Here is a 27987-nt window from a genome sequence, read left to right on the forward strand (position 1 = left end):
CAACAAACAGATCACCGTCCGTTTGGGGGGTTATTTTTCCTCCAGGATGGTCAACGCCAACAGACGCTAACCCCAACAGATATGATAAAAGATATCATATGACATTTTAATTGCTTTGAGATACTAAATATTTAAATATATATCTCACATTATTGGTGTAGACTGTGTTATTTTAAAGTATTTCATGATTCAGCGAACTGGGGATTAGCCCTTTTTATCATGTAATTATGGCTGTTATTAAAGTTATATTATCCCAATCATTATAAATTGATCGATAATAAGATAAAGTTTGATTTGTCAATGTTATCTCAATGCATTAATGATATAATGATTTAAAAAAGGTTGTTTAGTGCAGGAAAAACAAGTTGCCTTCCCAGCTCTGCCTTGGCTGTCGTCTGCAGAGGCCAGGGAGGGTGACTGTAACAGGTCGTCTGCGGTAATTGATAAATGACATTATTAAACTACAGTGATGATTTATTTTTCAAGTTTTATGGTATTTCTTCTGTGTTTTCAATAGAATAGTTATGTAACTTTTTTATATAGCTAATATTTGTCACGTATAGCGTTTTTTCTTTCTCTCGCGCACACACACACACACACACACTATCTATCTATCTATCTATCTATCTATCTATATATATATATATATATATATATATATATATATATATATATATATATATATATATGATTCATAATGATGCACGTGTACCAAGTATTCTCTTAATCACGAGGAATAATACACGAAAGTGCACTCGAGACGTGGTTTCGTTTTTCCTTATGCTTATTAGCATATATATATATATATATATATATATATATATATATATATATATATATATATACACTAGAAATCCGATGCCACCCTTATCCATTACACTGAATATTACTGGTGAAATATGATCCACATTGTAGTACGGACAAAATCAAGGAAATAAATACTTATATTAGGAATAGAAAGATGAAGATATTGAGAAAATGTTTGAAAGATCTTTAGATATACTTCAGCCATGAATAACGTACGGTCGTAACTGTAACTAGTAACAGAAAGATGTACATTTGTATGGAGTAGATGGACATTGAAGCTGGTTGCCTTTGATCCAACGTATGTGTATGGAAATATGGATTTAGATAATGAATAAATATCACTGTTTCTTACCAGAAATGGAAGTATGTCACCTGCTTCGGAATTTTGATATACGGAGGCTCAGGGGCAACTGAGACTGTGAGGCCTATGTGAAGAGTGCAGTGGGGGTGACCCTTATACTGTAACCCTATCCCTCTTGAGAAGGCCACACAAAACTGGTCTAGGGCCCACATGCGAGGTAGAACTATAGAATCTCATGTTGTAGGTATACACATATGAGCTATACAATTCACTCATTCCTTCCTCCCAGGGAAAGAGGAATGACATACTACCCGTTACCTTTATTGGAATTAGAATTACGAGCTAGAAATACTATCATGATATTAGATGGATCTTTGGTAGGTTTAAAGATTAGGATGTGGGTGTAAAGAAGAGATATAGTTATATGGAAGAGGTATATTTTTGTAAGGTAGGTTGAAGGATTATGGTTGACCGAGTGGAGATGGAGAGGAAAGAGGAAGTTGGAGATGGGTGCAAAAGTGTAGAGGTGGGGGAAGAATGGTGGTAGTAGGTAGGTTTGCAGGCAAAGGATGGAGGAATGGATAGAAAAAAGTGGTTGTGGTGGGTGCAGAGTGAGAGAAAACACCTGTAGAGGGCTTCACCTCAGGGAGAAAGGTTATAGAAGGTTCCAAGATGTAAACCAGGTGTGATGTAGGGTTAGGGGTAATGATTTGATGTTAATGCAGAGGGAGGGGAGTGAGCTGTAGAGACAGAAAAGCAGATGATGTGGTGAAAGAACGAAATTTGTTCCCAACACTTCCTCACTCTTGGATGGTCTATATGTATTTAATTTTTTATTAAGATGGACTCCCCTTTCCACTTACTGCATGATTTGTACTCCCCTTTCCACTTATTACATGATTTCTGTGTGTTGGTTTCTTAGCTTCGGGGAAGCAGGTATTATGATGTTAAGTAGAGCATCCACGTTTGAGTGGTGGATATGGTTATGCTCAGCAAGTTGATATAATGTCAGGGATGAATTTCGCTGCTTTGAAATTGAACATAATGAGAAAGGTGACTTTTGTGGGATCCCATCTTTTGAACACTTTCTACTCTCAATACAACCTCTTAAATTTTATGTTTGCTGTCTGCATTACACAGAAATTACAATTTAGCACTGTTGAATTTAAGCAGGTTTTTGTTTACCCATTTTACATATCTGATTTAAGAATGGAGATATGTTCAGTATAAGAAAGAGAATAAGGAAAATGAGTTGAAGAATGAAGGGTGGAATTATCACCATAAGAATTAGTAGGGTTAGAGGTTGAAGAGGGATCATTCATGGAGAGAAGAGAGTAGGCAGTAGGAGAGGACAGTGAGAGAGACTACTGCTGACAGAATGAAGGGGATGTCATCCCATAAATGATTACAGCAATGGACCAACTAGAGCGGAAGCAAGTCTCAAAGAGAGAGATAGACCAAAGATGAATCACACTGGAGAAAAGCTCAAAAGTAAACCTTGTACTGTGAAAGCTGTATCTTGAAGAAGGGAATGAGATTCTAAGTATTTGAGAAAGTGATAGTGATCTTAGAGTTTCAAAGAATTTGACAACATGAGAAGCTAAAGCATTGGAGTTATGGTTAAAATGGTTAGAATGATTTCCTTGCTCATTGATAGGCTGCACCAAGGCAGGGTTTAAAGAAGAGAGAGTTTAGGTTTTGGGATAGAGACGAAATGGGTGCGAGCAAGGACCAGAGTCAACTTAGGTAATGAGGAGGCATATGTAACTTTTGTAACTGAAGCTGGGAATCTACTCGGAAGACCCTATGCAAGGAAGATTTGAGAGATGTCTTAGATTCAGTGGAAGGAAATGTAGGAGAAGGACTAGATGCAGAATTGCCTAAAATAGAATTGGAGGAGAATAGGACAACAGAAAGATAGGCTTTTTCAGCTCTTGAGTTAGCTATAGATTGATCAGGTCAGGACAGAGTAGAAAAGACTGAACTGAATCACAAAAGTTATCAGACATTCTTCTTGTTAAGGATCAGGGAGATTTATCTCTAAAAGAAGTCGTCAGCACCTTATTTTGTGAAAGTCTGCTTGACCTTGCAATGAAGAGCTTTGCAATGTTTCCTGGCAGAAATGAATGTTGAGTGAGATTCAGGGGATGGGGAGAAGTTTGTGGCTCAATATACTCCAACATGAATAGCATCATAGAAGAAATGATCAAACCAAGACTTCAGGTAGAAAGATCTGGAAGAAAGACATAGGACACCTACCTAGCCAAGATGATCTTTGCAATATAGTCGGCACTGCTGGAAGCATCTTGATCATTGAAGCAGTATGCCTTCCAAGTTTTCATTTACCTTCATATTGTGGAAGAATTTAGACTGGCTGAGACATTAGCTTGGGAAAGACCATAATAAGGAACATCAGCTGGTTCACAGATTAAAACTAAATTTCAAAGGTTGTGGATGCACTATACTGCCCTCTGTACCATAAAAGTGAATATTCTCAAGCAGTTAAAATGAGGATAAAAGATAACAGTCATTAAGAAACTCTTTATTCCAATGATGATTATTAATGGTGAATATTTCATATTACCTCTTGCTACAGAATGAATGACTGATATAAGATGAACCTTATTCATTAGCCATTGTTACAAGATGAATGATTTATAAGATAATGAATAATGAAAAAATTTGCACAGTGTATCTTATTCATCTGTCAATTCATGAGCGTTTTAGATACCTGTGAGTGGACATCACAGTATATGGAGCCATGCAAGCTGAAATTTAGCCATAGGGTGGGTGAGGGAGCTAAGGTGCCAAATTATAGGAGTTGCTAACTTTAAAACACTGGATTAGTGACATTGAGTGTAAGAAAACTGGGAATGCCAGTTTCCTTATCAAAAGAAAAGACTCTCCATCATGTTAAATGAAAACTGGGAATGCCAGTTTCCTTATCGACATAAAGACTTTCCATCATGCTAAGTCCTGGGATGATTTAAAGAACTTTATATGGCAGCCTACATTTCTAGAGACTTATCAGATTTCCTTCCTATGATTCATACTCAGGTAAATGTTAAAATGCATAGGAAGACTTTTTATCACCCTCCCATGAACTAGACTCCCTTTCTCACAATCTCTCTTCCTGTTTTAATGCAAATATGCTTGATGGTATAAGTGAGTACAACCTCAGAGTGCCTTCTGCTGCCCAATTGGACATCTGTCTCAAACTGGATTTGTCCCTTAGCAAATATTACATCCTTGTTGAAACTGTTATTCACAATCTGAATGCATGCATAAGAAATGTATAAAAGGTGTATAAAGGCTGGGTGATGAGATGTGGACCAGATTTACCATAGGTATTGCATACAAAACTCTAATGCTAATTTTTCATGGTGCCTGTGTTCCTTCTTACAACTTTTGACCCTTTAGCAATTTTGATGGTTCGTGCCATTTTGTGCACTATTCATGCCAACATTGAAGCCCACTTAACCAGATCACGTAAGCTGTATTATGTGCTTATATGAATGGTGTGAGTGACTAACAGTGTATGTCCATGACTGTATGCCTGATTTTGATGAATATACCTTTTCTTTTTCTCATACTTGTTCATTATTTCCACCTTTGCAAGGAAGCATCAGGAACAGACAACTGATCCTTGAATGAAAAATCCTTGCAAGGTATCTTCCTCTGTTCATTCTTTTGGACAGTAGTAATGCAGGCGGGAACGATTTCCAGCCCCTTCCCTAAAGTCTATTTTAGCCACCTTTTCTGCAACACACAGATGTTTGGGTAGTATTAGTTTCTTCATTCTCCAGGGAATTCGATGAGTACATGCAGTGTAGATATGAAAATGATTAATGTCTGTCTATTTGTCCCAATTTTCACCCAGATCCATATATTATGTACTGGAGGATGCCAAATACTATTTCTGAGAAATCTCAAGAAAGTTGTGAAGTTACATGACTGCAGCAGTCTTAATATCTATTTTACATTTTGTATGTCAAAGTCAAATATTTTAAGGTAATACCTCCATAAATGTATTATTATGATTAACTAGAGCACAATTTACATAATAAAATGATATACAACTTAACCTGGTGGAACACTGTTATGTGTGCAGTGTTCCCTTTAACTTATACTTCTCTGCTACCAGCATTTGAGGTATGCCAAAAGTACTGTCAGGCACACATAATGTGATGACTTATTTTGGAAAGTGTTTTTGTTCACAAACAATTATGATTATTGTTTTCATTTCATACCTGTTATTCCATAATGTCATTGTCAAAAATCATTACATAATGATAGGGCAAAATCTTATGTAGGCCTCCTAGATATCTCCACATAAACTAATCAGTAGACTGGAAAAAATTTTGGAAAAAGTCGAGGCTGTAGTATCTGGCAACAGTGTTTTGAATGTCACAAGGATTTAAGCATTAATGGCTGTATATTCAACCTTTTGGCAGAGATGGGTGATTTAAGAGTTTGTCATATATACTCCAAGCGCAGTGAACAGATCATGAAATACATTGATTTTATTCAATGGCTGCAATAAATGGTGTAATAATGTTGGCTGGGTCAGCTTTTTTTACATAACAGTACTATCCAGGGGAGTGTATTGTATGAGCTGATCCATGTGTGACAGCTATGGTCTCCTCAGACGTTGTTATTATCCTCAATTGAATGTTGAATTGTGCTCCTTCTCTCTTTGTTAAGTTGGTAATCAGGATTCCCATAATACTTCCCATAATTGCTATTAAAGATTAGGTCATGTTCCTCCCCTTCCTTGTCCTCCTAATGTATTTTCCTTTTCTGCTTTTTGCGCTGCTGTCGTCTTTCCTGCCGCTGCTGTTTACGGTGTTGGCGACGTGACCTCTGGCGCTGCTTACGTTGCATCTTCCGTGCAGTTTTCTTGGATTTCAGGTCATTCCTAGGATGTGTAAAAATATTATACTAGAGAATTCATAATCCTTGAGAATGCAACTGGAAATTGATTCTGTGGCCAAAGGGTTAACACAGTGCAAGCAGTAAATAGTCACTCGGAATCAGATGATATCTAATTCATGACTAACCATACAAGGAAATACTCATAAGCAGCTTTACATACATCAGAAACATTACTTACCACATATCATTCGTAAAAATAGAGCAACAGGCAGAAAAGGTGGATTCACATGTATTCTGAGCTACTGCAAACTGATGGTTGGCAAAAGTTGTCACAATGTCACTGACACTGCTGCATGAGGTCTGAGATGAATCTGGTAAAGAATGAATTTGGAGATTAGAGTCAGCAAAGATAAAACTGAAAATCACTGGACTGTACCTTTATTCATCAGTATCATACATACTTTTTAAAGTAAGGTGAGGATGTTTGTCCATATACATTTTGAAGGATGAAAACCTATACTTTTCTGTAGGCAGAATCCTATGTAATTCAAAAAATGGTAGCCAGACATGGAGCCCAACACCTGTTCCTGAACTATCAGCAAGATGATAGGGGTTCTACAAGCCCCTGACTACTTCATATACCTTGATTTAACACACTGACAGCACATCACCCCTTACATACCATACTGCTCCACTTAGCTCTTTTCCGTGCTTGCCTCCTACCTTCCTGAATGTCCAAGCCCTAATGACTCGAAGCTTACTCCCTCCACTTCTGACAAGTAAATCCTCTGCCAGTCTCTCCTCTGATCTTATTCACATGTCCAAGCCATTTCAGCACTCTCTGGTCAGCAGTCTCATAATTACTCTGTCTACTACCAAGTAGCCCTCTTACACTGATTCCACTAATGACTTCATGTATTTCATTTCAAAACGTCCACCATCTTCCATTCTAATGCATTTAGAACTCAAAGCTTGCACCCATACAACACTGCTGGGACTACTATACCATCAAACAATATCATTTTTGCTCTCACAAACAATGACTTCTTCTACCACAACTCAGTATACCTAATACCATAGCCCCCTCTCCCACAATGTGATTCATTTCAGTAGTCATAGTTCCAACTACTGCCATGTTTACCCATGTTAAACTCAAACCAACCTGTCTTACCCTTAACAAAACCTCACTACCTTCTTTTATTCACAATTACTGTAAATTTCTTTCTTTCATACCCTTTCCCAAACATTGACTCAAGCTTATGCAGTTTTACACCTGAATCTGCTACCACAGCAGTTGATATATGCAAACAGAAACTAACTCACCTCCCAGGCCCCTTACCTTGCATAATAATAATAATAGTAATGATAATAGTAATACTGTAATATAATAATAATAATAATGGGAATAATGGTACTAATTTGGCAATAGAAAAAACATGAAAATAATTGTAGTAAAAAGAATATTTATTTAATAACTGTCGCCTATCCTTCTAACAGTAGTGATCTTCACAGCCAGAGAACTGGTCCCTGTATGACAAAATATTTCATAACCCATCATATGCTCCTTATTCTGTGTTTATCATATAAGGTTTCTTATGCTTCATATCTTACAGCCTTTTCAAGTGATTATTGAATACAAGGCAATACAAGTCGCATTTTCTTGTCTGTGTTCTTAACACTTGCATATATATCTCCACCACTCCTAATATGAATTCAACATATCTGAAAACTCCTCGTGCTCAAGATAAAACTTTTTTACTGAAGACAGTGAATGATTACACACGTCTTGCACTCATCCCACAAAGACATACACACAACATCACAATATGTCTTGACCTTTGGCACCCACTGTTTGATGTGGCCACTCTGTGAACACTGCAGGAGCCCCATAGAAGGGGATCCTGAGACAGGAAGGTATGATGAGGCTAGGTATTTCCCATATTATTTATCTCTTCCAGGAGATATTCTGATTATCACCACCTATATCTTGTGCATGAAACCCTACATAGAGTTAGTGACAACTGGAAAATGCTCTGATGCTCCTTACCTTGTCCTGCTGTGCTGTTAAGGATCAGCATATATTTCTTATGTTTGATACCCTGCTTACAGCAGAATTTTACTCCTGGACCATACACATTCTCTGAAAAAGGAAAAAAAATACTATGCCTCCAACAATATGTAAACATAAGGAATCATTAAGCTCTAGAAACCCTGATATCAAAATCAAATAAAGAAGGTAAATAAATTATCACAATGCTGATTGCATAAATCTGATCTTAGGAAAATAGTCGTGACAAAATTTTTTTTAGTCCCTTGGCACTAAACCCTCATGCAAAGATTTTTTTTAGTAACATTTTAATTAACATGTTGAGTGTATCTGCACTCTTTTAGTATATCTGGAGAGACTTCATCAAATCCAAGCACTAATATGGTTCAAGGTCCTCCAACAGTTTTCTTGCATCTTTTCTAACACTTTAAGTGCTTTACATGGCCTCCCTCCCATCCCCTTTCATTAGAATTGGAGTTATAGTGTTCCCATGTAAATGAAAACCAGTTCATCCACAAGAGAGTAACCTTTAAATCCTGAATCCCACGAGTGTTGTATAATTTTATTAATTGCAAGCTGTGTAAAGCTAAGAGAATGAAGATCTCCAGATCACCATACCAAATGTATTTTTCTAATTTTTTTACTGTATGACTAAGTAACATAAATAACATTTTAAGTCTTGGACTGAGATCCATATTCAAGCATCTGGAGTCCTGTTAAACAATGCTGTTCAGTTTGTTCGTTCATTTGTTATGGATATTAAACTGGAAGGCAAATCATTTACAATAATTATGATTGGTAATTTCAAAGATAACACCTACAATGTCAGGGAAAAAACCCACATTCTCTTGCTTAGAAAGGGAAAAGCTAACCTTCTTGAAGCACAGGTGGAAGAGATACAGTGCCCAGAAGTGAAATTCCCATTATGAAGTGGTAGCATGAAAGAGTAAAATAAGAACATCATTCCCTCAGGAGAGCCTAAAGTTCACTGAGGCAGGTTGTTGGTTTTCTCACCATTAGAAACAATAGTCTTAGCAACCAGATGTCTGATGATTTCTCCTTAAGAGTGTCATAAGCTTGTTTTTTTTTTTTTTTTTTTTTTTATACTTTGTCGCTGTCTCCCGCGTTTGCGAGGTAGCGCAAGGAAACAGACGAAAGAAATGGCCCAACCCCCCCCATACACATGTACATACACACGTCCACACACACAAATATACATACCTACACAGCTTTCCATGGTTTACCCCGGACGCTTCACATGCCTTGATTCAATCCACTGACAGCACGTCAACCCCTGTATACCACATCGCTCCAATTCACTCTATTCCTTGCCCTCCTTTCACCCTCCTGCATGTTCAGGCCCCGATCACACAAAATCTTTTTCACTCCATCTTTCCACCTCCAATTTGGTCTCCCTCTTCTCCTCGTTCCCTCCACCTCCGACACATATATCCTCTTGGTCAATCTTTCCTCACTCATTCTCTCCATGTGCCCAAACCATTTTAAAACACCCTCTTCTGCTCTCTCAACCACGCTCTTTTTATTTCCACACATCTCTCTTACCCTTACGTTACTTACTCGATCAAACCACCTCACACCACACATTGTCCTCAAACATCTCATTTCCAGCACATCCATCCTCCTGCGCACAACTCTATCCATAGCCCACGCCTCGCAACCATACAACATTGTTGGAACTACTATTCCTTCAAACATACCCATTTTTGCTTTCCGGGATAATGTTCTCGACTTCCACACATTTTTCAAGGCTCCCAAAATTTTCGCCCCCTCCCCCACCCTATGATCCACTTCCGCTTCCATATACTCACAGTATATTTTAGCTGTGTGTCACCATTGAAAAAATGTGGGGGAAAAGCAATGTTTTTGCAGACACTGTCTTAAAGGGTGTGCTGGGGAACAAGTCTTAAAAATTGATGTAGCACATCTTTAGGTTTTGATATTCTTGATGAAAAAAAGATTGATAAGGATGATAGAATAGGCTATAGGAATATGAAGAAATAGTACAACAGTTTTCTTGATATCTACAATTAACACTAACTTCTTCCTTTGCGCTTGCACTTCTTCCGCCGTCTCCTGTGTTTTCTGCGGGATTTAGCATTTCCTTCTTCTGTTTCATCTGGCACTTCATTATTTTCACTTATAGAACCTTCCTCCAATTCATCAAGGTTGTCCTCAATATAAGTGTTGTTGCTGTGTATCATACCCAGGAGAATGTCAACTAGTTTCTTATCTTTGCCCTTCAGTACCACAAAAGACAAAAAAACACTAATTATCAATTTATCAACCACTAAAGATACTCGATGAGGAATTTCTTAAAGGGCTACATATATGAGTCTGAAGATGTGGCAGAGTTTGCCGGAAGAAACTTCATTCTTACTTGAAGCATGAGAGTAAAATTAGACTCTGCACAAGCAATATCAAAGGGAGAGTAAAAACTGTGGAGATAGATATTTGAAGACTGCAATTTAACATATTGAATGGGAATGGGGATAGTATGGCCTATGAAAGATGAAGAGCTGCTTGTGTAACTGAAGGATGGAAATAAAAGGGAGTTAAGGAAGGGGGGACCCTAAGAATGAGAAGGAAATTCATGTTAATTAAATTTGTGTAAATATGGAGTATTTTAGTTGTGCAAGAGGCAAAATGAACAGAAGTATCCATGATTCATATCTATTGGTAACACAAAGTCCTCTTTAGAATTTTGTGATTACATTGGTTCACTACCAAATATCTAAAGATGTTTCATGTCATAAAATTCAACTTTTCATGTCATTACAAAAGATATCAGTGTAAGCATCTGAGATAATACATATTACCACAAAAATATTTCATTTTAATTTTTTGAATCTGATCTGAAACAGTCAGAATATGAATACTTGTGCATTTAAGATTTCCACTAAGTGGCGTGAGTTTTCAAAAGTTACTCTTCCATTTTCTGCGGTTTTGCCCTAATAATATTGCCCAATAAGTATGTTATATTTCCCATCATGCAGAACATTGAAATTCTACAATTAGATTAAGGAAAATTGATGCATAACCTGAAGGAGCATAATGGTATGGATCACATGACCTCATGTGACAAGCAACATGAATGCTGCTTAAGTTTTACAATGAGAGTGATGTGAATAAGGGCACTGCTTGGCACTGAAACCAGTTAACTGAATGATGTGCGTGACTTTAAGGAAAGTTTAAGAAGGCTTCACAGCATAATACTCTCATTCAGAAACTGTAACTCCAACCCCTTCCCCAAGCCATTACCTCTGTGAATGATGTAACTCAGCCAGAATAACAATTTGACAAAGCTTCATGCACATCAACATCTGTCTCATACCTCTCCTGTTTTCTCAACCATAGCTGGGCATGATGCCACTTCCAGATTTTATCATCTATGTAAATGCTAAACTTTACCTTAGTCTACATTACACTTGTAACAAGCGGAGGCAAGGAAGAATTTTGGGTAATGACAATTATTAAATGTTTTATTCTGTACTGAGGAGGTAGAGAACAAAAGTATGGAGACTATAGAAGCAGATGGACACTGTCATCCAAATTGTGCACCACCTCTGAAAGTCTTATGAATAATGTCTCCTTGTACCTTGACCATAAGGTCTTGGGAGTTTTTTAAGAGTCAATGAGTGTTCTAAAACTAGTATTTCTTAACCACACTATATTCACTAGATCAATATTGTCATTTGTTTATCACATCCTGGTACTTCTAGCATAAAGATTCAGTAAGACAAGAGATTAAACTTTTTTCCTTTAGATCTTTTACAAATATAGAATAATATGGAAAGACTACTACCTTAGGTTCTGTGGAATTGGAGTCTCCAAGGTCCTCCTCAAGAAGCCCCTCAGTATTATTGCCAGGCTCTGTGGAATTGCGTAAAAGAAGGAAAAAAAAAGTCATAAGTATGAGTTTTGAATATATAAAAAGGTAGCTATAAAAAGCTTCATTCCTACTAAGCCAGTGAGCATGGGTGAGAGACACCTTTTCTTTCGTTAAGAATGAATACACAATATCCCATTCTAATCATTGGATAAATCTATGGATGACCTTCTGATGAATGAGTGTAAAAGGAAATAGAGTAAAATTAGGACTGTATTTAGGCAACAACCTATAAGAAGATGAATCCAGTTCTGGGCACTCCAAAATGATTCGGTCTGATTCAGTGAATCCCCTTAAAGTTCTAACCTCCAAAGGGAATGGGTAGATAATGATCCACAAGTTACAGCTCATACAGAGGACATCTATATCATTAGCTTGGATATCATCCACCAAAGAAACTTGTACCAATTAATCCATACAAGTGCTGTTATGTCTTACCATAGTGATGCTCTAACTGCTGCATGTTTTGTTGAGGCATATCTGCCAATGCATGCTTCCGGAATTTTTTCCAAAATTTCTTCCCCTTCCGTCCATGTTTCCTGAAGAGGTAGACAGGAATCAAACAATGACATGTGACAGTCTTGAAACTGAATGTGTATATGGGAAAAATCTGGATATTTATTAACAACACAGAAGGTTAAGAATCTCGCTTATTTCTAAACAGCATTCTCTTATCACTGAGAAGTTTCCACTTGTTTATCTGAAACTCCTCAAAATCATTCCTTTCTTTACTGAACATATTTCCCTAAGCTTTCCCTCACTTTCATTACATATCTGTACCATAAAATAGCTTTTTTTACACTTTTAAACTGCTGTCTTTGAGTTTATCACTTAATTCCAACCATCCAACACTCTTACATCATATTCATGAACTTCAACACTCTGTCATAGGAAAATAAAGATAACTAAAAGATCTGTATTTCTTACTTATGCATGCATATCTTTAATCTTGGATAATATGTTTTTTTGAGTTTTGTTGCGTGGCAAGTGTAGGATTCATAAACTTAAAAACACTCTGCCAAGGTAAAACAAAAGTAAATAAAGAATAGGTTTTTCATACATCTGTTTGCATATTGTAAATGATATATAAATATATGTTTTTATGAATTGCATGTGTTTTTTTGCCTACACAGTAGTAGTCTTAATTTTCCAGAAGCTGCTCTCACCTAACACAGACAAGCATACATCATCACACTTTTGTAACTTTGGTCCCACCCAATGAATGTAACCAGCTTGTGTGTTACACAAGCTCCATAGTGCAGAGTTCCTGGGGTAGAAAAGTTAGAATAAGTACTAACATGGTATATTAAAAAGTTTAAAAGTTCAGCAAAATGATTTCTATACATTAAAAACCTAACATGAAAATGGACACTAAGGGATTGCTAATTAGATCACCTATTAGATTTCCTTGGCTTGGTCCCCACTCACTGACTCTGACCCCAAAACAAAGAAGAATATGGGGAAATAAATGAGGTGGATATTTAGATGAATATGGGAAACAAATGAGGAGGGTATTTATCTCTATTTTTGAAGCACTATAATGCCATGTTACCAGAGAAATGTGAAGTGTTCAAATAATTAGCTCCTAATTCAGTTCTCAGAAGCACTCGGTATAATTTCGAATCACAACAGTAACTGGGTGACCTATCCGCCATTATCACTGTTCTCAGCCTCAGACCATCTGTTAACATACGACAAACAACCCACCACTCATCACCCAAGATGTAAAACACCAACAACAGACAGTGACATAAACTGCACTTTCATGTACAATGTCATAATTTCTGTACAAATAACATCAGATTTTTATCATCCAGAATAGCAAGCACATTTTTGATAACACACTGCTTGAACTGCCCTCACCATACAATAATAAAACTGATCATGTCGAGTTTTCCTGAATTTGCCGCTGATGGGGAAGGAGCAGCTTTAGAATTTGTGTTTAGGGAGAAAGGAGTAAGGTAGGAGCAGCTGTAGACCTTTTCTTCTTGAAGAATTCAGTAATTCTGGCCTGCTTCCTTCCTTAAAATGCTCTATAGTAAGGAACTGTATCATCTTTGTCCTTACTTTACTGAATCATTTGTTTCATCACACATAACAGGCTGTTCATAATTTCTTTATCTACTACTTCATTTGATCCCCTTCTTCCTCTTCTGTTTCAGGGTGGTGGATATCTTTGCTGCAAAGCACTGCAAACCCATCATCAATCATTCCATACAAATATTCCTCAGGCTATTTTTCAAGATTTTCTGCTCCCAATTTCTTCCCAATACCAGGGATTTATTCATGATGTTGATGAGGGATTCAGCATTTTTTTAGTCATCTTATCCCTTAATACCATTTACCAATCAGTGGTAAATTTTAGTTTACATGCCCCAGAAAGCAGATTTTTTTTTCACATTTTTCCAGGCAAATATAATCATGTGCAGTGTATCTAGGATCTTCAGCTTTCTCAGGATTCCTCAACATGTTTTATCTCATTCACACTGTAAAGAGGTAGCACCACTTTGCTATGGGTCGTCAGGGTCACTGGGGTCAGCGATAGTGGTGGAAATAGCTGCCTGGGATTTACAGAGGAGAGTACTCATGAGCACATTTGTGTAAAATATCTTGACACACTAGGGAATGGGTAAGTGGCACGCTTTTTGAAAGTGAAAAAGATAAATAAGGGGAAGGCAGTTAAATGTACAACTAAATAGACCAGTGATTAATTGAATGTCAAATATGTATGTCTGCTATAGATTGATCAAGCTGGAAAAGAGAATGAAAGACTGAATTAAAGAAATTTTTGTACATACTTTTAACTGAGGACTAGAAAGATGTATCAGTGGAAGTTAAATCTGCACACTTTGCAATGACGCTGTGCAGAAATGAAGGCAGAGAAAGATTTAGATGGGAAAAAATTTAATGGCCCCACTCAATCTGTCCTTGATGTGGCAGGCATCAAAATAAGAATGATCAAAGCAGGTGGGGATAAAGATTTAGTAGAAGGAGGGATGTTAGGCTTCTCTCCAGCCAAAATAATCATTGCTTCATGGTCAGCAAACATGGAGGCATTACATCTGTATGTAATATTTCATATGAGAAGAAAGGCTTGGCTAAGATGGTTAGATACGGACAGTTATAAAGCATATGATGTTTTTCTGAACAACAATGCAACTAAAACTACAAGTAATGAGCAGGTACAAAATGGAAACCTCTGAGATGGATTTAAAGACAGTATCAAACCCAGTGTTATCTATGATGTATGTTTATTACTAACCTAAGGGGTTCAAAGCTTGTCTGACTGAAGACATTGGTAGGGTTTTGACAAACTACAAGAAGCTTTATCTGGATAAAGGTAATGTGGTTGAAGTGGACGAAAATCAAAAAAGATTTAACCATGTAAATTTAGTGAGAAGATTTAGATTCTCTTCCTTAATGATTTTGTTTTGTAATGCAGATGATAATAGTTGACAAATAATCATGGAAATGAATTTGATTACTGCAGATGTATGTCGAAGACAAGTTTGTGTCCTTCCAAGAATCATTAAAAATTTTCAGACACCAAAAGAAATATTATTAAATCAGTAAGATAAATATTTGCTTCATTTTTATACAAATATAATACAGTTCAAACCTTATTCATATTGACTTATAAATTCTTGAATATCTTAATATATGATATTAATCTTTTGAATGACTCTTAATAGATCTTACTTGTTCCAACGCTTTTTTTTGTGGTTTCCTTTTCGGCTACCTTGACGATTCTCTTGATTTAGCTGCTGGCGAATCTTGCGTCTGTTAAGGAGAATGAAATTAAAATTCACTAGCTAAACACCTATCAGCTTAATGGTTGATTTCAATTACTCATAGATGTCACCAGCACTCTTCCTCCGTAGCTGGAAAACATATCACATATCTCAAGTCACCCATATATATCATAGAAGGCGTATATTACACAAGCTCACACTCTCTTTTTAAGTAAGACATCAGCTACTCAAAAGTTTTTGTTAGATTTAGAATAAAGAAACAATAGCTGTAGTATTACGCTTACATTCTAGTAATGATATAATCATTAGTATTACTTATTATAGGATTATAATTGCTCAATTTTTTGTGTAGACAGATGTTTTATGTTAAAAATGTAGGTAAAATTAAATAAAAACACATACCTGCATACAAAAATTATTATATACAATGTAAATTTATGCATAAATGTAATGTATAGTATCATCAAATGTCACATGCATATTGAAAGTGTGATCTTGAAGGTGTTTATATTTTTTGAGGTGGTGACTGTATCTCAAAATTGATGGCTTGTATGACCCTGAAAGTTAATGGGTCTAAAGCCTGAGCAACCTACCAACCAACCAACATAAAGTGTGTATTGTGCTTGCTTTTAGTTACTCTGCAAGTGAAAAGTCACCTTCAGTGAGGTATTATCAGAGTACAGTCTCTTCAGTGAACTTCCCTCCCCAAGGGAGTCCATCCATTCCTTGCCACTGAATCTCCATGAATCTGTAGCGTTCCATGGATGAGGGGTTCTGGGGTTATATAACAACATGCAGGTACATAACAGTATGGTATCACAAATGGAAAAAATGCAAATATCAAACACAAGCAGCTCACACACGTCATTGTGGTCCATTAAAAACCCTATTAAACCATCATAAATGAAAGTATACCACTTTTTTTTCTTGATTGTGGATGATACACAAATATTCTTTAAGGAAATTATATTTTTCTGAAGTGATAAATTTTTTGATTGAAAGAGTCTCTTATGACCATTATGCAGTGTAAGGATTAAGAGGCAGATTTAGTAACAATATTTTATGTCTACGATTATGCACATTTACTGAGAAGACTTTTATCATTTCTACTCTTATATTTTGTGAAACAAAACCATTTGAATTCATGTGCTTTGCTCAATTGACAGTTGTGGCCAATAAGTACTCTTCAATAATGCTTTAAAAAACTGTTTCATTATCTTGATAACAATATTTAGGAAGACAAAAACCTAAGAGAGACAACATATCTTAAGAGTGTAGAATGATTCAGCTGGTCATACTGATTAAATCCTCGGTACAAGCCTATAGTATAGATATAGATTAAATGGTGAAACTCATGCTATAACATTACCTGCCAGCTTGCCGGATCTTTTGTCGCTGCTGCTGCCTCTTTCTTTTTCTTTCTAAACGTTTTGCCATTTTCCTTCCTTTTCGCCATTTTTTCGGTCTTGATGGCTTCTACAAACACGACAACCACTGATAAATTACAAAATTTCAGCAGAAAACATTTACTAATTCTAAGAAAAGGTTTTGCCTATCCATAGAAAATTCTGATCACATGACTACTTTACATGAGGATTAGATGACTAAAAAACTGAAATGCAGTTTGTGTCATATTTTCAAATGTTAACACAGAATACACCCATCCTCTGCATAATGGAGTACAGTAGATACACCCTACTCCTACTATACATATGCCCAGTATGCATAGTTTCAATTAAGCATGTTTTATTTTTTGAGAACAGGTTCAGAAAATGAGGGCTAGATATCATTCATGTACACTGCCACTCTAGTAGTGACTTAAGGAAAATATTAAAAGCTTTCAAAATGTAGCCACAATTGTATGTCAAAATCCATTGGTGTTTGCATAAACTGTCATTTCTTGTTTCAAACTGGCAAATATTCACTAACTACTTTTTTGCCCAGGATACCAGTGGGATAAGACTACATCATGAGTGTATTCTAAACAGATGAACTATGACAGCTTTGCTTTAACAGCACACTAAGTGGATTATGAATGACACATAAGTCAAAAGATGACATGTATTCACAAAAGCTCAAGTGGCTGTATGATTGTTAAAGCTAAAGATCAAAAGCAATACATACGTTCAGTGGATGGTGAGCATTTTCATCCTCATTTTGAACACTGGTTGTCCTATCTCTTAGGCCAATATCTTGCTCTTCCACCTGGTGTATATAGAAGTGTTTAACATTGAAAAAAAGTGTGAAAAAAGTGTCTTTTGCTGAAAAAATTGTAAAACAAATTACTTGCTCTCACAATACTCCTGGTAGCATTGGATTCTGTCTTACAAATGAATTGCACACAGAATTTATTCAACTTTGTGGTCATACAGAGGCACCAAAGGAAAATGTGTTTGTGTGTGTTAATGAGGCTTTTATTGTTGAATTATGTCCATATCAGTCATTAGAATCTGTATTATTTCATTAGAGATGTCATATTAGGTAAGAAATGATTATAAAAAGGAAATTAACTTGTAATGTTCTATTCCTTTTATCTAGCTCAAGAAAGAATAGAATACTGTACCTGTGGTATATCCAGAGTGCCATTTACTAGGATATTTTCCTCTGCCTGGATGTCTTCATCTTCCTCTTGGTCCTGTTGAAGTACAATTTTTTCAGAAGTTGTCCTCAATTTGATTCATGCTAAAAAAATTTATATCCATTACTAAGGAGAAAACTGCAAATCACAGCCAAAAAAATCATGGGCTCCTGTCATTAACTAGTTATAAACTGAGAAATTGTTAGGAGCAACTGTAAAAAGTTAAATGATAATAAGTAAGCTAAGATTATAAGTAATCTCGAAGAGTGTGATGCATTCAAATGGAATTTAAATGAAGCTGTAATGAGAAACTGCAATTTATGTGTGGGTGTATAAGTTACAATTATCCATTTACCAATTTGCACTTTATGGGAAGGTATTTCTATACTTCAACTTCAACTCTCTCTTTTATCGTATACCTTTAAAACTTTTGTATACTGACCAAATTCACAATCTCATAACTAAGTTTATTCCGTTCATCCACGACGCTAATACACCTGGGCCTTAAGGTGTGATGCTTCAGCTTGTGATGTGTTGGACTTATGATGTTTTGGAATTTAGGTACAAATATGAAAAAACAAAAATTTTTAATGTCTAAAAGAATATTCACTTTTGATGACAAAAGTATGCCATCATAATCCAAGGTACCTGTGTACTTATCTTGCATATTTTGATTATGTCGGAACACGGTTCAATTTGTATACCACCAACTGGAAAAATACATTCACTGGTGTTCATTGCAACCAATTATTTACCATGTTCATGGGAAGGAATATCAGGAAAGAATGATAAAGATACTCAAGGGAGCACAGACAATTCAGTGGGTGAGACAGATAACCCTAGTGCCTCTCTGTCCCAGTAACCTTTATTTCCTGCCCCACTTCATCCTACTCCAGCAGCACCTTAATCCTTTGCCTTTACATTTCATTATAGTTCCCTTTTCAGTAAGTCTTTATTGAATACTATTGTTTAAATCACATCACGACAGAGTGTGGTACTTTATACGAGTTGTAAGCTGTGTCGTTTCAGACTCTGTTTAGTCCATCCATAAGTGTTAGATTGAAAAAAGTTTTGTCCAGAAATGTAATCTCTTTACAACAGGGACTTCAATACTTCGACTTACAACAGATTCTACTTGTGAGAGGTTTCTGGAAACATTGAGGCCTGGTGTACCATAAAAGCATTGATTTATGTCTTTACTGATAAGTTTCTTGCCTAAATTCATGTTTTGGCTTCTAGATGTTTTGTCTTTGTATCTTTTAAAGAATTGTTCCCTTTTAGCTTCAAACTGGCTCAAAACTTAAAGGTTGTGATCAAGACTCTCCTAATTCTTCTCTTATGGGCAGCAAGTGTTCCTCACTTAAGGGGTCAATCAACAAAAGTTTCAAATGCCACCTGTTACTTGAGAAAAGTTTTATCGTTTTAATAAAGTACACGTACCTGGTACCTGGCTGAAGGGTCAACACACATCAGCGTCTGGAGCTCGGTTGGATAGGCCTGAGGACCTACTACCAATGTCATGTTTCCCACTGGTAGGGCATAGTAGGTGCTGCAAGATGAAATACAAGGACATAATTTAAAGGACATGTTGTAAAATACTGAAGTGAGGAGAGAAACATTTTCTCGTGTTGGAGTGTGTATTAGATGCATCCTTTTGGAATTAATCCATCAAAAACAGGTCCTCTTTTTCTTCTTCTTTAAGTTTATGGTTGCTATCTCCTCCCTGCAGCTCAAATCCAACGCTTATGGTGCAATTTTTGATGCATGCTACTTTACCTACAAATTGTGTATTTTCTTATATGGTGACCAACATGGCAGGCAAAACATGCCCCAGTCTAGGGTATCTTGAGTGAAGAGAAAATCAGATAAGAAAAAGAATGAAGAAATCAATCAGAGTTTCTCAGGTGTCTGTAGAACTGACTGTTAAAGGTAGAAAGGCTATAGGAAGAAGCGAAGAGGAAAGATGGAAGATAGTTTCACAACTTTTCTGTTCATAAATACCTACATATGAGTACCTATGATAGGATTATGCCATGATGGCAAGGATAGTGCAGTGTTAACAGCACTATTTTTTGTTGAATGTTGCTTGTAGTAAAATACTGCTTTTTCGGCAGCTACTTCCTTGGTGTGATTGCCTATTCTGTGCTTATTCAGTACTGACTTCATCTTTGAGTTTGATCTTCTTTTGAATGTTAATGTAGTTCTTCTATGTTGATTTCATAGTTCTACTGGTATTGCATAAAATGATTGTTATAGCTTCCTCATTGGAAATTCATAAATTTTTATTCTGGAGGGAAATTTCGTTAATCTTTTGGCCACTGGTCTCTACACAGAAATGAAGGGAAGCAACAACCAGGTGTGAGTCATGGGGTCTCTTTCATTAATCTCTATGTTTCAATTAAGGCTTGGCTTTGATGTGAATTTTGTTTGTGACTGGAGCGTCCAGTGAAAAAGAGGCAGAGAATGTGCAGACAGCTCACAAGAACAAAGGCCTAAATAATGCCTGTAGAATTGGGAGAGGGAAAAACATCATGTCGAAAGGACAGAGGCGATGCATATCCTCAAGTTGGATACCAGAACTGTTTATGCATATTTAAATTTAGGTCTGATATTACTGTAAGTGTTGCATTCATCTTGTCCATCTATTTTATAGTCACTTGGGGCACTGACCAGTACACAGATTACTTTTTTAAAAGTTCCATTATGTGATGTTTGACTTTAAAGTCCCTCTCACACATAGGTGCTTCTAAAATGCTCCCTGTAAGATGATCTTCACAACCTGGCCTCATTTCCTTATAACATCTTTATATCTTTGCAGCTGGTTAAGTTTAACATCATTAATCATGGATCACATCAATACTTGAGCCTGTCTAGGTATCTCTGTAGGTTTTCACGGCCCTAAATACATTTGTTGCTCTCTTAAGGATGGTATCATACATCATCGGTGAAGTGGAGGTCATCTCAAGTAGGATGGAGGTCCATGTCCTTCTACTTCATATTTATTCCCAGGACCATGGTTTTATAGTGCTTGCTGTGATACCTGATGCATTAGAGGCAGAGCATGTCAGGCCATGAAACTTCCCCTCTCTAGGATCTTGTTCACCTTCATTCTCATTAAACCTTTCGAACAGTTTAGAATTTTCATTTGCCTTACTCATAATATTTGTTTTGAAATTCTGTTTATCCTCATTCTGCTGTTTCCTTTCTTTGCTTTCTAAGGACTTTACAGTGCTACATGATGTCCATAACACCTCTTTGTTATCCCTGGCCTTTTGGGATCTTTTCATTCAACCATTTTCCTTCTTTGTCTCCTGCTGTTATTACCCATCTAGTGAAACTCCTTCATTAAAAATGCTGCAGACCTTGTGACACTGCCCCACATTCTGACTTAAGTATTAAAGTCTCTATTCCCATCACCTTGTCACACCTAATCATTCCTTTAGCAACTTCATCTGAATAATGCTTCCACTGCATCTGATCCTAAAACAATTATCTGTACTGCCTCAAGCCCTGAACAATTCTCTTACTTCCTCAATCCATTTTTTTTTGTAGTCTTCATCTTCTTTTGCTAACTTCAGCCACATGAATGTACATATATTCTTGAACAAGTGGCCTACTAGTTCATTTTGAGGTTCCTCCTAGTCTTCTTTGATTCTTTAGTTGTCTCCTTGCTAACCAAGTGCTGAAACTCAAGAAATGTGTGACTGCTTTTTCTCAGATGGATGCCATAGGTGATATTTCCAATTTTCACTCTCCTGTACATGTTGTAAAAAGATCCAGCCCTGTTGGTAAATTTACCCCAGTGACTCAAGCATTTACAGTGATATGAGTGTACAAGAGGTTTTTCTGAATCCATTGTAGGTGCTTACACCTCCATATCCCATTTCCTCTATATTGATCTGGCATTCTCAATTGGTTCTGTTCTTTAGTATTTCAAGTACTCTATTATTAAAACATTTCCATATCTTTATCAGGGACTGTTTATCCTCAAAGCTATTAGGTCTGCATCTCTCACTGTAACTGTTCACATTATACACTTTCTAAAATAGCTGCTGTTCATCAACAAACAAGTTACATATTAACCATTTATGATAACTTTTATTGATATCTTTATCATTCTTGATGAATGAATGTAAGTAATTAAGCACTTACCTGAGGGTTAGACAGCCACATTCTGGGGGTGTGAATGTCAAAGCCAACACTCCACCACCCACCAGCCGCCCACGTGCCCACCAAAAGTCCTTGCTGATCTCATCCCATGAAGAACTGCCCTTACGGGAACTGGAGTTATTCTGTTAAAAAAGCAGACTGTTACGTGGATAAATAGCACATGAGCTGTGATAAGAAAACTGAAATAGAGGAGAGATAGAGATGTCTCTTAAACAAATGTAAAGGGGGGGGGGATTCGCAAATAAATGAATAAGATTGCTACAGCTATAAGAATAGATATTTCAGGATTCTAGGGCTTTTCTTGTTCTTTTACTCTTTTTAAAAAAAAACAAGAGGTTTGCATACCTTTAGCATCCTGGATGGCTATCTTTGTTTTTTTATCAAGGGAAGTTTTCATAACTATTACTTTCTGTAAGGTTCATATCTCCATAGGTGAGGCAAGCCCCCTTAAGGAGACCAAATGAATAAATATGGCCATACAAAGAACTTTTTCATGGCTGAAATCCACAGTATAAACATGGCAATTTCTGGTTCCCGATCAGCAAGTCAGAATGTCCATCCAGGGTGTTGAACATGCACACACACAGTCCAGATCTCTCACATCAGGCATTGCAGTAATCTTTATTCATAAATCCGACTAAAATAGTAGTGCCAGGAAACAGACGACAAAAGTCGCATCCACTTGTATGCACACATATACACATACAAGCACATGCATGCATATACTTATACATATCATCATATACATATGTAATAAATATACACACAAACACATATACATACTCATACTTGCTTGTCTTGTCCATTCCCGGCACCACCCCACCCCACAGGAAACAGCATTGCCACCCCCTGCATCAGCAAGGTAGCACCAGGAAATGGACAAGAAAGGGCTACATCAGCTCACACTCAGTCTCCACATCCAGGCCCCACAGATCTTTCCATGATTTATCCCAGACATTTCACATGAAACATTTCATTACAATTCTTTGTGAATTCAGGCCCAGTTACTAAGTTGCACGCAATAGAACTTAATGACTTACTATACCTCTGACTCTAGAGCAAATGCAATGATTGTGGTGTTGAAGTCCTCTACTTTGTGTTCAATGTCCAGCCGCCCCTCAGATCGCCCATCACTGAAGTCCGGTGAAAAGTCCAGTGAAAAGCCACCCACCCCACACAAAGACTTGTTGGCATAATTGCTAAGGGTAATAAACACAGAGCCCTCTTCTGCCACTAGGGACTCCACTAGTACTGAAGGAGAGAATACATGTTATAATGTGTAACCAGTAATGACAAGACAGAATGCATGTAATAATGTGTAATAACATCTGAATATGATTCATTAGACATATGGGAGAATGGTAGCAAAAGAAGCACAGTCAGAAGTTTGGAATTTTATTCTTGACTTATGTTTTGACCTACAGTTTTCTGACAGAGACTGTAAGGTTGAAACATGTGTGAAGAATAAAGTTCTGAAGTCCTCTTTGTGTTTCCTTTGCTGTATTTAACTGAATACTTTGTATGAACCATCATGCAGTCAGCATTATCATTTGCTATCATGAATGGTCAATGTGCTGTGAAAAAACTATTGCCTTCCTATTTGTACAGTAAGAGGTGTGAGTTCTATGCTCATAGGTCCCCCATCTTTTGTATTTTACCATATTTAAATGTTTTAGACTTCTCTATACTGTATACTTTCAATTTCATTACATAGCTTATTCATCCACAACCCTCTCCCTGTAAAGAATATCTTTACATCTTTTGTAAGAAGTTTCTTGCTTGGTTTCTAGTAATGCTCTCTAGTAGCTCCAGTTTTGCTTTTATTTCTTCTTAAAGAAGACTCTCAACCTTTTTTAATTTGATTGATTAGGGCTGTAATGAAATCTTCCCTCATTCTTTCCCCTTAGTTGATGAGCGGATTAATAGCATCTATCACTATGACTTGACTCTCTTATTTCAGGAAACATCATCCATCTTTGCCATTTCTGGATCTTCTCTTTGTGATAATCTTTATGTGTGATTACCAAACCTATAATGAATGTTTGAATGTAGGTCTAATGTACTGTAAGTGGTAAATAGTTTATTGAGCATCTTCTTACCCATGTTACTAAATGCACTTTTGATATCGACCAGCAATATTTTACTTTCATTACCCAATTCACCTAAAGCAGTGTTCTGGCAATAGGATGTTTACAATATTAACTTGCAGTTTTTTACGCAAACACATATTGACTGTTTCCTGCCAAATTATGATCATAAATAAGCCTTCTTTGACTCTTTTTATACTATTTTTTATTTGCTTGGGTTGAATTTCATCATCCTTATATTGGACTACTCTAAAGTTTAGTGTAATTCTTTTCAATCCTTACTTCTCTCATGACTTAAGCATGATTTGCAAATATATTCAGGTATGAAATAGGTACTTATTACTTCATTACACAAATAAAGATTTAGCACAGCCTTGCAGCATGTCACTCTTTATCTCAACCCATCATTGACAAGTTTTCTAACTAATTTTATATTTTACTCCCATTTCAATATCATGATGAAAAATATATGCTATATTTAGCTTCCGATCATTGGTTACTCTTAGAAAAAGAGCTTACCCTGGTAGTCAATGTTGGGGTCAAGCAGACCTTGGTCCCCAAGTGACACAGTAATGGGCGCATATGATGGCTGCTCCTCGTCTTCCTCTAATGCTGTTGTCTCCTCCTCAGCTACTTCCTCTTCATCTGTGACCTATATCATCATCATCCTCTGATCCATTCTGACCAATACCACTGTCAACATCCTCCTTCACCATGAAAGTGTAAGTGTCAAAGTTTGTCAACCAGTCCCCAATAGCATCCTCTAAGAACTCTCCTTGAGGCTGGTTCTCTGCCAAGTGTTGCTCTTCAGGGGCTTCTGCAAGAAATGAAAATCTAGTTAACAGCAAATGGGTACTCTCAGCTCAATTCCATGTCCTTGGACAGTACTTTAGGAAAACACATGTCAGACAGAAAAAGAAATGTGCTGGATCGAACTGAAAATCTAGATTTTGCCTGACCTTGTAATATCTTCGATCTTTTAATATGAAACTGCATGCCAATCTTAATCTTTGTAATTCATCAATATATGCCAATTGAAACAACAATCTATTATCATTGGGTTCTTTCCAGCACAAAATTTTCCCCACAAAATCATTTCAACTTTCCTAAAAGCTTCAACTTTTTTGGTAAAAAGTGTATTTTTTTTGGGGTACATTTTTAATTACAGACATATTCTGACAAAAATCATATAACAAACTGTTCACTTTATAAAACATATTCTGCCTTGTATATTTAGATTTACATGTGAAGGACTTCTTTCTTATGTTAGAATGGGTTAGGCTCTTTACACCTTATCTAGTCACAAACAATCCTCACTACTTCATAGAAAAAAGCGAGTGACTGACCACGTTGAAAGTCGTTTGGCAGAGGTAGTGGTAGCCACAGTGGCACACACCAGCAGTACTAGCATTCCTCCACCACCCTTCATGACTAGTCTTCTCTCGGCTGTAATGACAGGAATCATAAAAGCTTAGGAGATTATAAAGGGAAATAAAGAATGGTAATAGAGCAACATCCAAGGATAATTTAATTAATGAAATAAACCATATGGTAATTCTGTTTGGCATATAACATGTGCTTAAAGATCATATTCAAAGTTCAATGGTAGTAGAACAAGATAAGCTATTCAAATGTAGGATTTCTCAAATGGTGACCCCTTTCATGCAGCATTAATATTGCTTGATTTTTTTTTTTTTTACATGAGTATGATGATCACCACTGTAATGAAAATTCTCCTGATTCAAATTCAGACTCAGACCAACCTGTTTAACACCTTCTCCCCCCACTTAACCTCATAATCTTTATTTCATTCATATTGGCTCAAATTCCTCCTCTCACACACTCTCCTGATTTAAGATACCTCTTCGGCAGTTCCTTACTCAAGTCTGCCTCCAGAGTTATCTCATTGGGATTGGGAAATTTGTTTTGCTGTTTGGCCTCGCGTAGGGATCAAAACCGGCTCCTTGCGTATCTTATGGGTATAGCTTGTTAGTGCAGAACATATGCCTGCCACCTTTCAAAGCAATGATTTATGTTTTCAAAGAATTGAACTATTTCTGGGTGTGAATGTACTCTATTTCCAGTGTTCTGTTCTATTAGTTGAACATATTTGTGCATCTTAAGAGTGAAAAGTTATCCAAATATAGTTAAGTTTACTTTGTTGCGGTTTACACTACATGATAAAACTACAAGGACAGCATTCTTCGCTTTGTCATGGGGTCAAACCACGGGGGGGTTTAAGAACTGAGTTTAAGATTAAGTTTGACGCTTGTTACATTTGTGTTATCCGAAAAAAAATACAGCATATCTCATATCCTTTAGCTTTATGCGCTTAGTTTGTTTTCGTTGTATATATAGGACAACGAATGCTAAAGGACGGCATTGCACAGTAGCAGTGAGCACGAGTTTTGTTTTCCATGTTCTGAAGGGATATTTAAATACTTTTCACTATACTTATCAGAGTTGGTGAGAAATCACACCATTCCCCATTAACTGAAGAGGTAGTTTATAGAAATTGTCTGCTTAGTTCATATTTCCAGTCCGTATAGCCTTTTGGGGAAAAAAAAAGGAAGAAGTGAGTTAATAGTTGACTGTTCAAACTGCGAAACGTAGTTATCAAAATAAAAATGAAAAAAAACGAGTCACATTCAATACAGGTGTTCCATGTATTCTAAAGGTCAGTTGACGATCACAGATAAACGTTTTACATAAAACGCTGACAAAAATTTCGCCACGAACAACACTAGTGTCCTTGTTTAACCCTTGGTGAAGATTTAGCTTTCAGATTTCTAAAGTTTACAATAGGAACCCCGTCCACAGAATGGTGGTTGTGCAGTTATGTTTAGTTAATCCCATGCGAAGGATATAGGCACAGTCTATATGTGAAAATACCTTACTGGGTAATGAAAGGAATTGTTGACATATCCATGAATATAGCTCCCCATTTAGAGTTGGCGACACCCTGGTACTTACCCTGTAAAGTCTTTGAGGCTCTTCACCCTCAACAGACCAGACTCGCACAGGCTGTTGGATTTGGTCATTGGTCAACCAAGCTATTGGAGGCTGCATGCCTCAGGCTCACATAGCTTCCACAGCCTGTCTGGCTGGGTACACTTTGTAGGTACAGATGTTGATAGACATGGGGATTCATTTTTGCCCACAGTTAGCCACTTAAAGGGGTAAAGGACAAAAAACTATGGCGTCTGGGCTTTTGTTTTATAAGTAAAGCCTTATCTAACATGTATATTCAGATATACAAAATAATAATAAAAGAGAAACAGGACACTTTAAGTCCATTAAGAAAACATTATCTTGAGCCAAAGTTGGAGATTCCTTGTATAACACTAGTATTAAAGACTGCTCTAGCAGACTCGTAGAGTACCGAGGCACCATATTGAGATACAGACCATCTTGGAAATCATTGTGCATTCACCATATATCGAAATGCCTCATTCACTTGATG

The 27987-nt window shown here is 36.7% G+C and overlaps 1 protein-coding gene across 1 annotated transcript; it reads right to left on the reverse strand.

The window, feature by feature from the left end:
• Positions 1 to 3638: 3638 nt before the first annotated feature.
• LOC139764250 (uncharacterized) lies at positions 3639 to 27565 on the reverse strand. Its single transcript, XM_071690749.1, is given in 17 exon segments — positions 3639 to 6026; positions 6222 to 6354; positions 8031 to 8123; positions 10090 to 10288; positions 11854 to 11921; positions 12376 to 12476; positions 15637 to 15717; positions 17059 to 17165; positions 17814 to 17894; positions 18253 to 18324; positions 19708 to 19816; positions 22420 to 22559; positions 23483 to 23688; positions 25044 to 25176; positions 25178 to 25341; positions 25930 to 25970; positions 27498 to 27565. Coding segments are annotated over 17 exon segments (1932 nt in total). The 3' UTR covers positions 3639 to 5890.
• Positions 27566 to 27987: the final 422 nt, after the last annotated feature.

The sequence above is a fragment of the Panulirus ornatus genome, chromosome 49 (genome assembly GCF_036320965.1).
Source record: "Panulirus ornatus isolate Po-2019 chromosome 49, ASM3632096v1, whole genome shotgun sequence".
In the NCBI taxonomy this organism is placed as follows: Eukaryota; Metazoa; Arthropoda; class Malacostraca; order Decapoda; family Palinuridae; genus Panulirus; species Panulirus ornatus.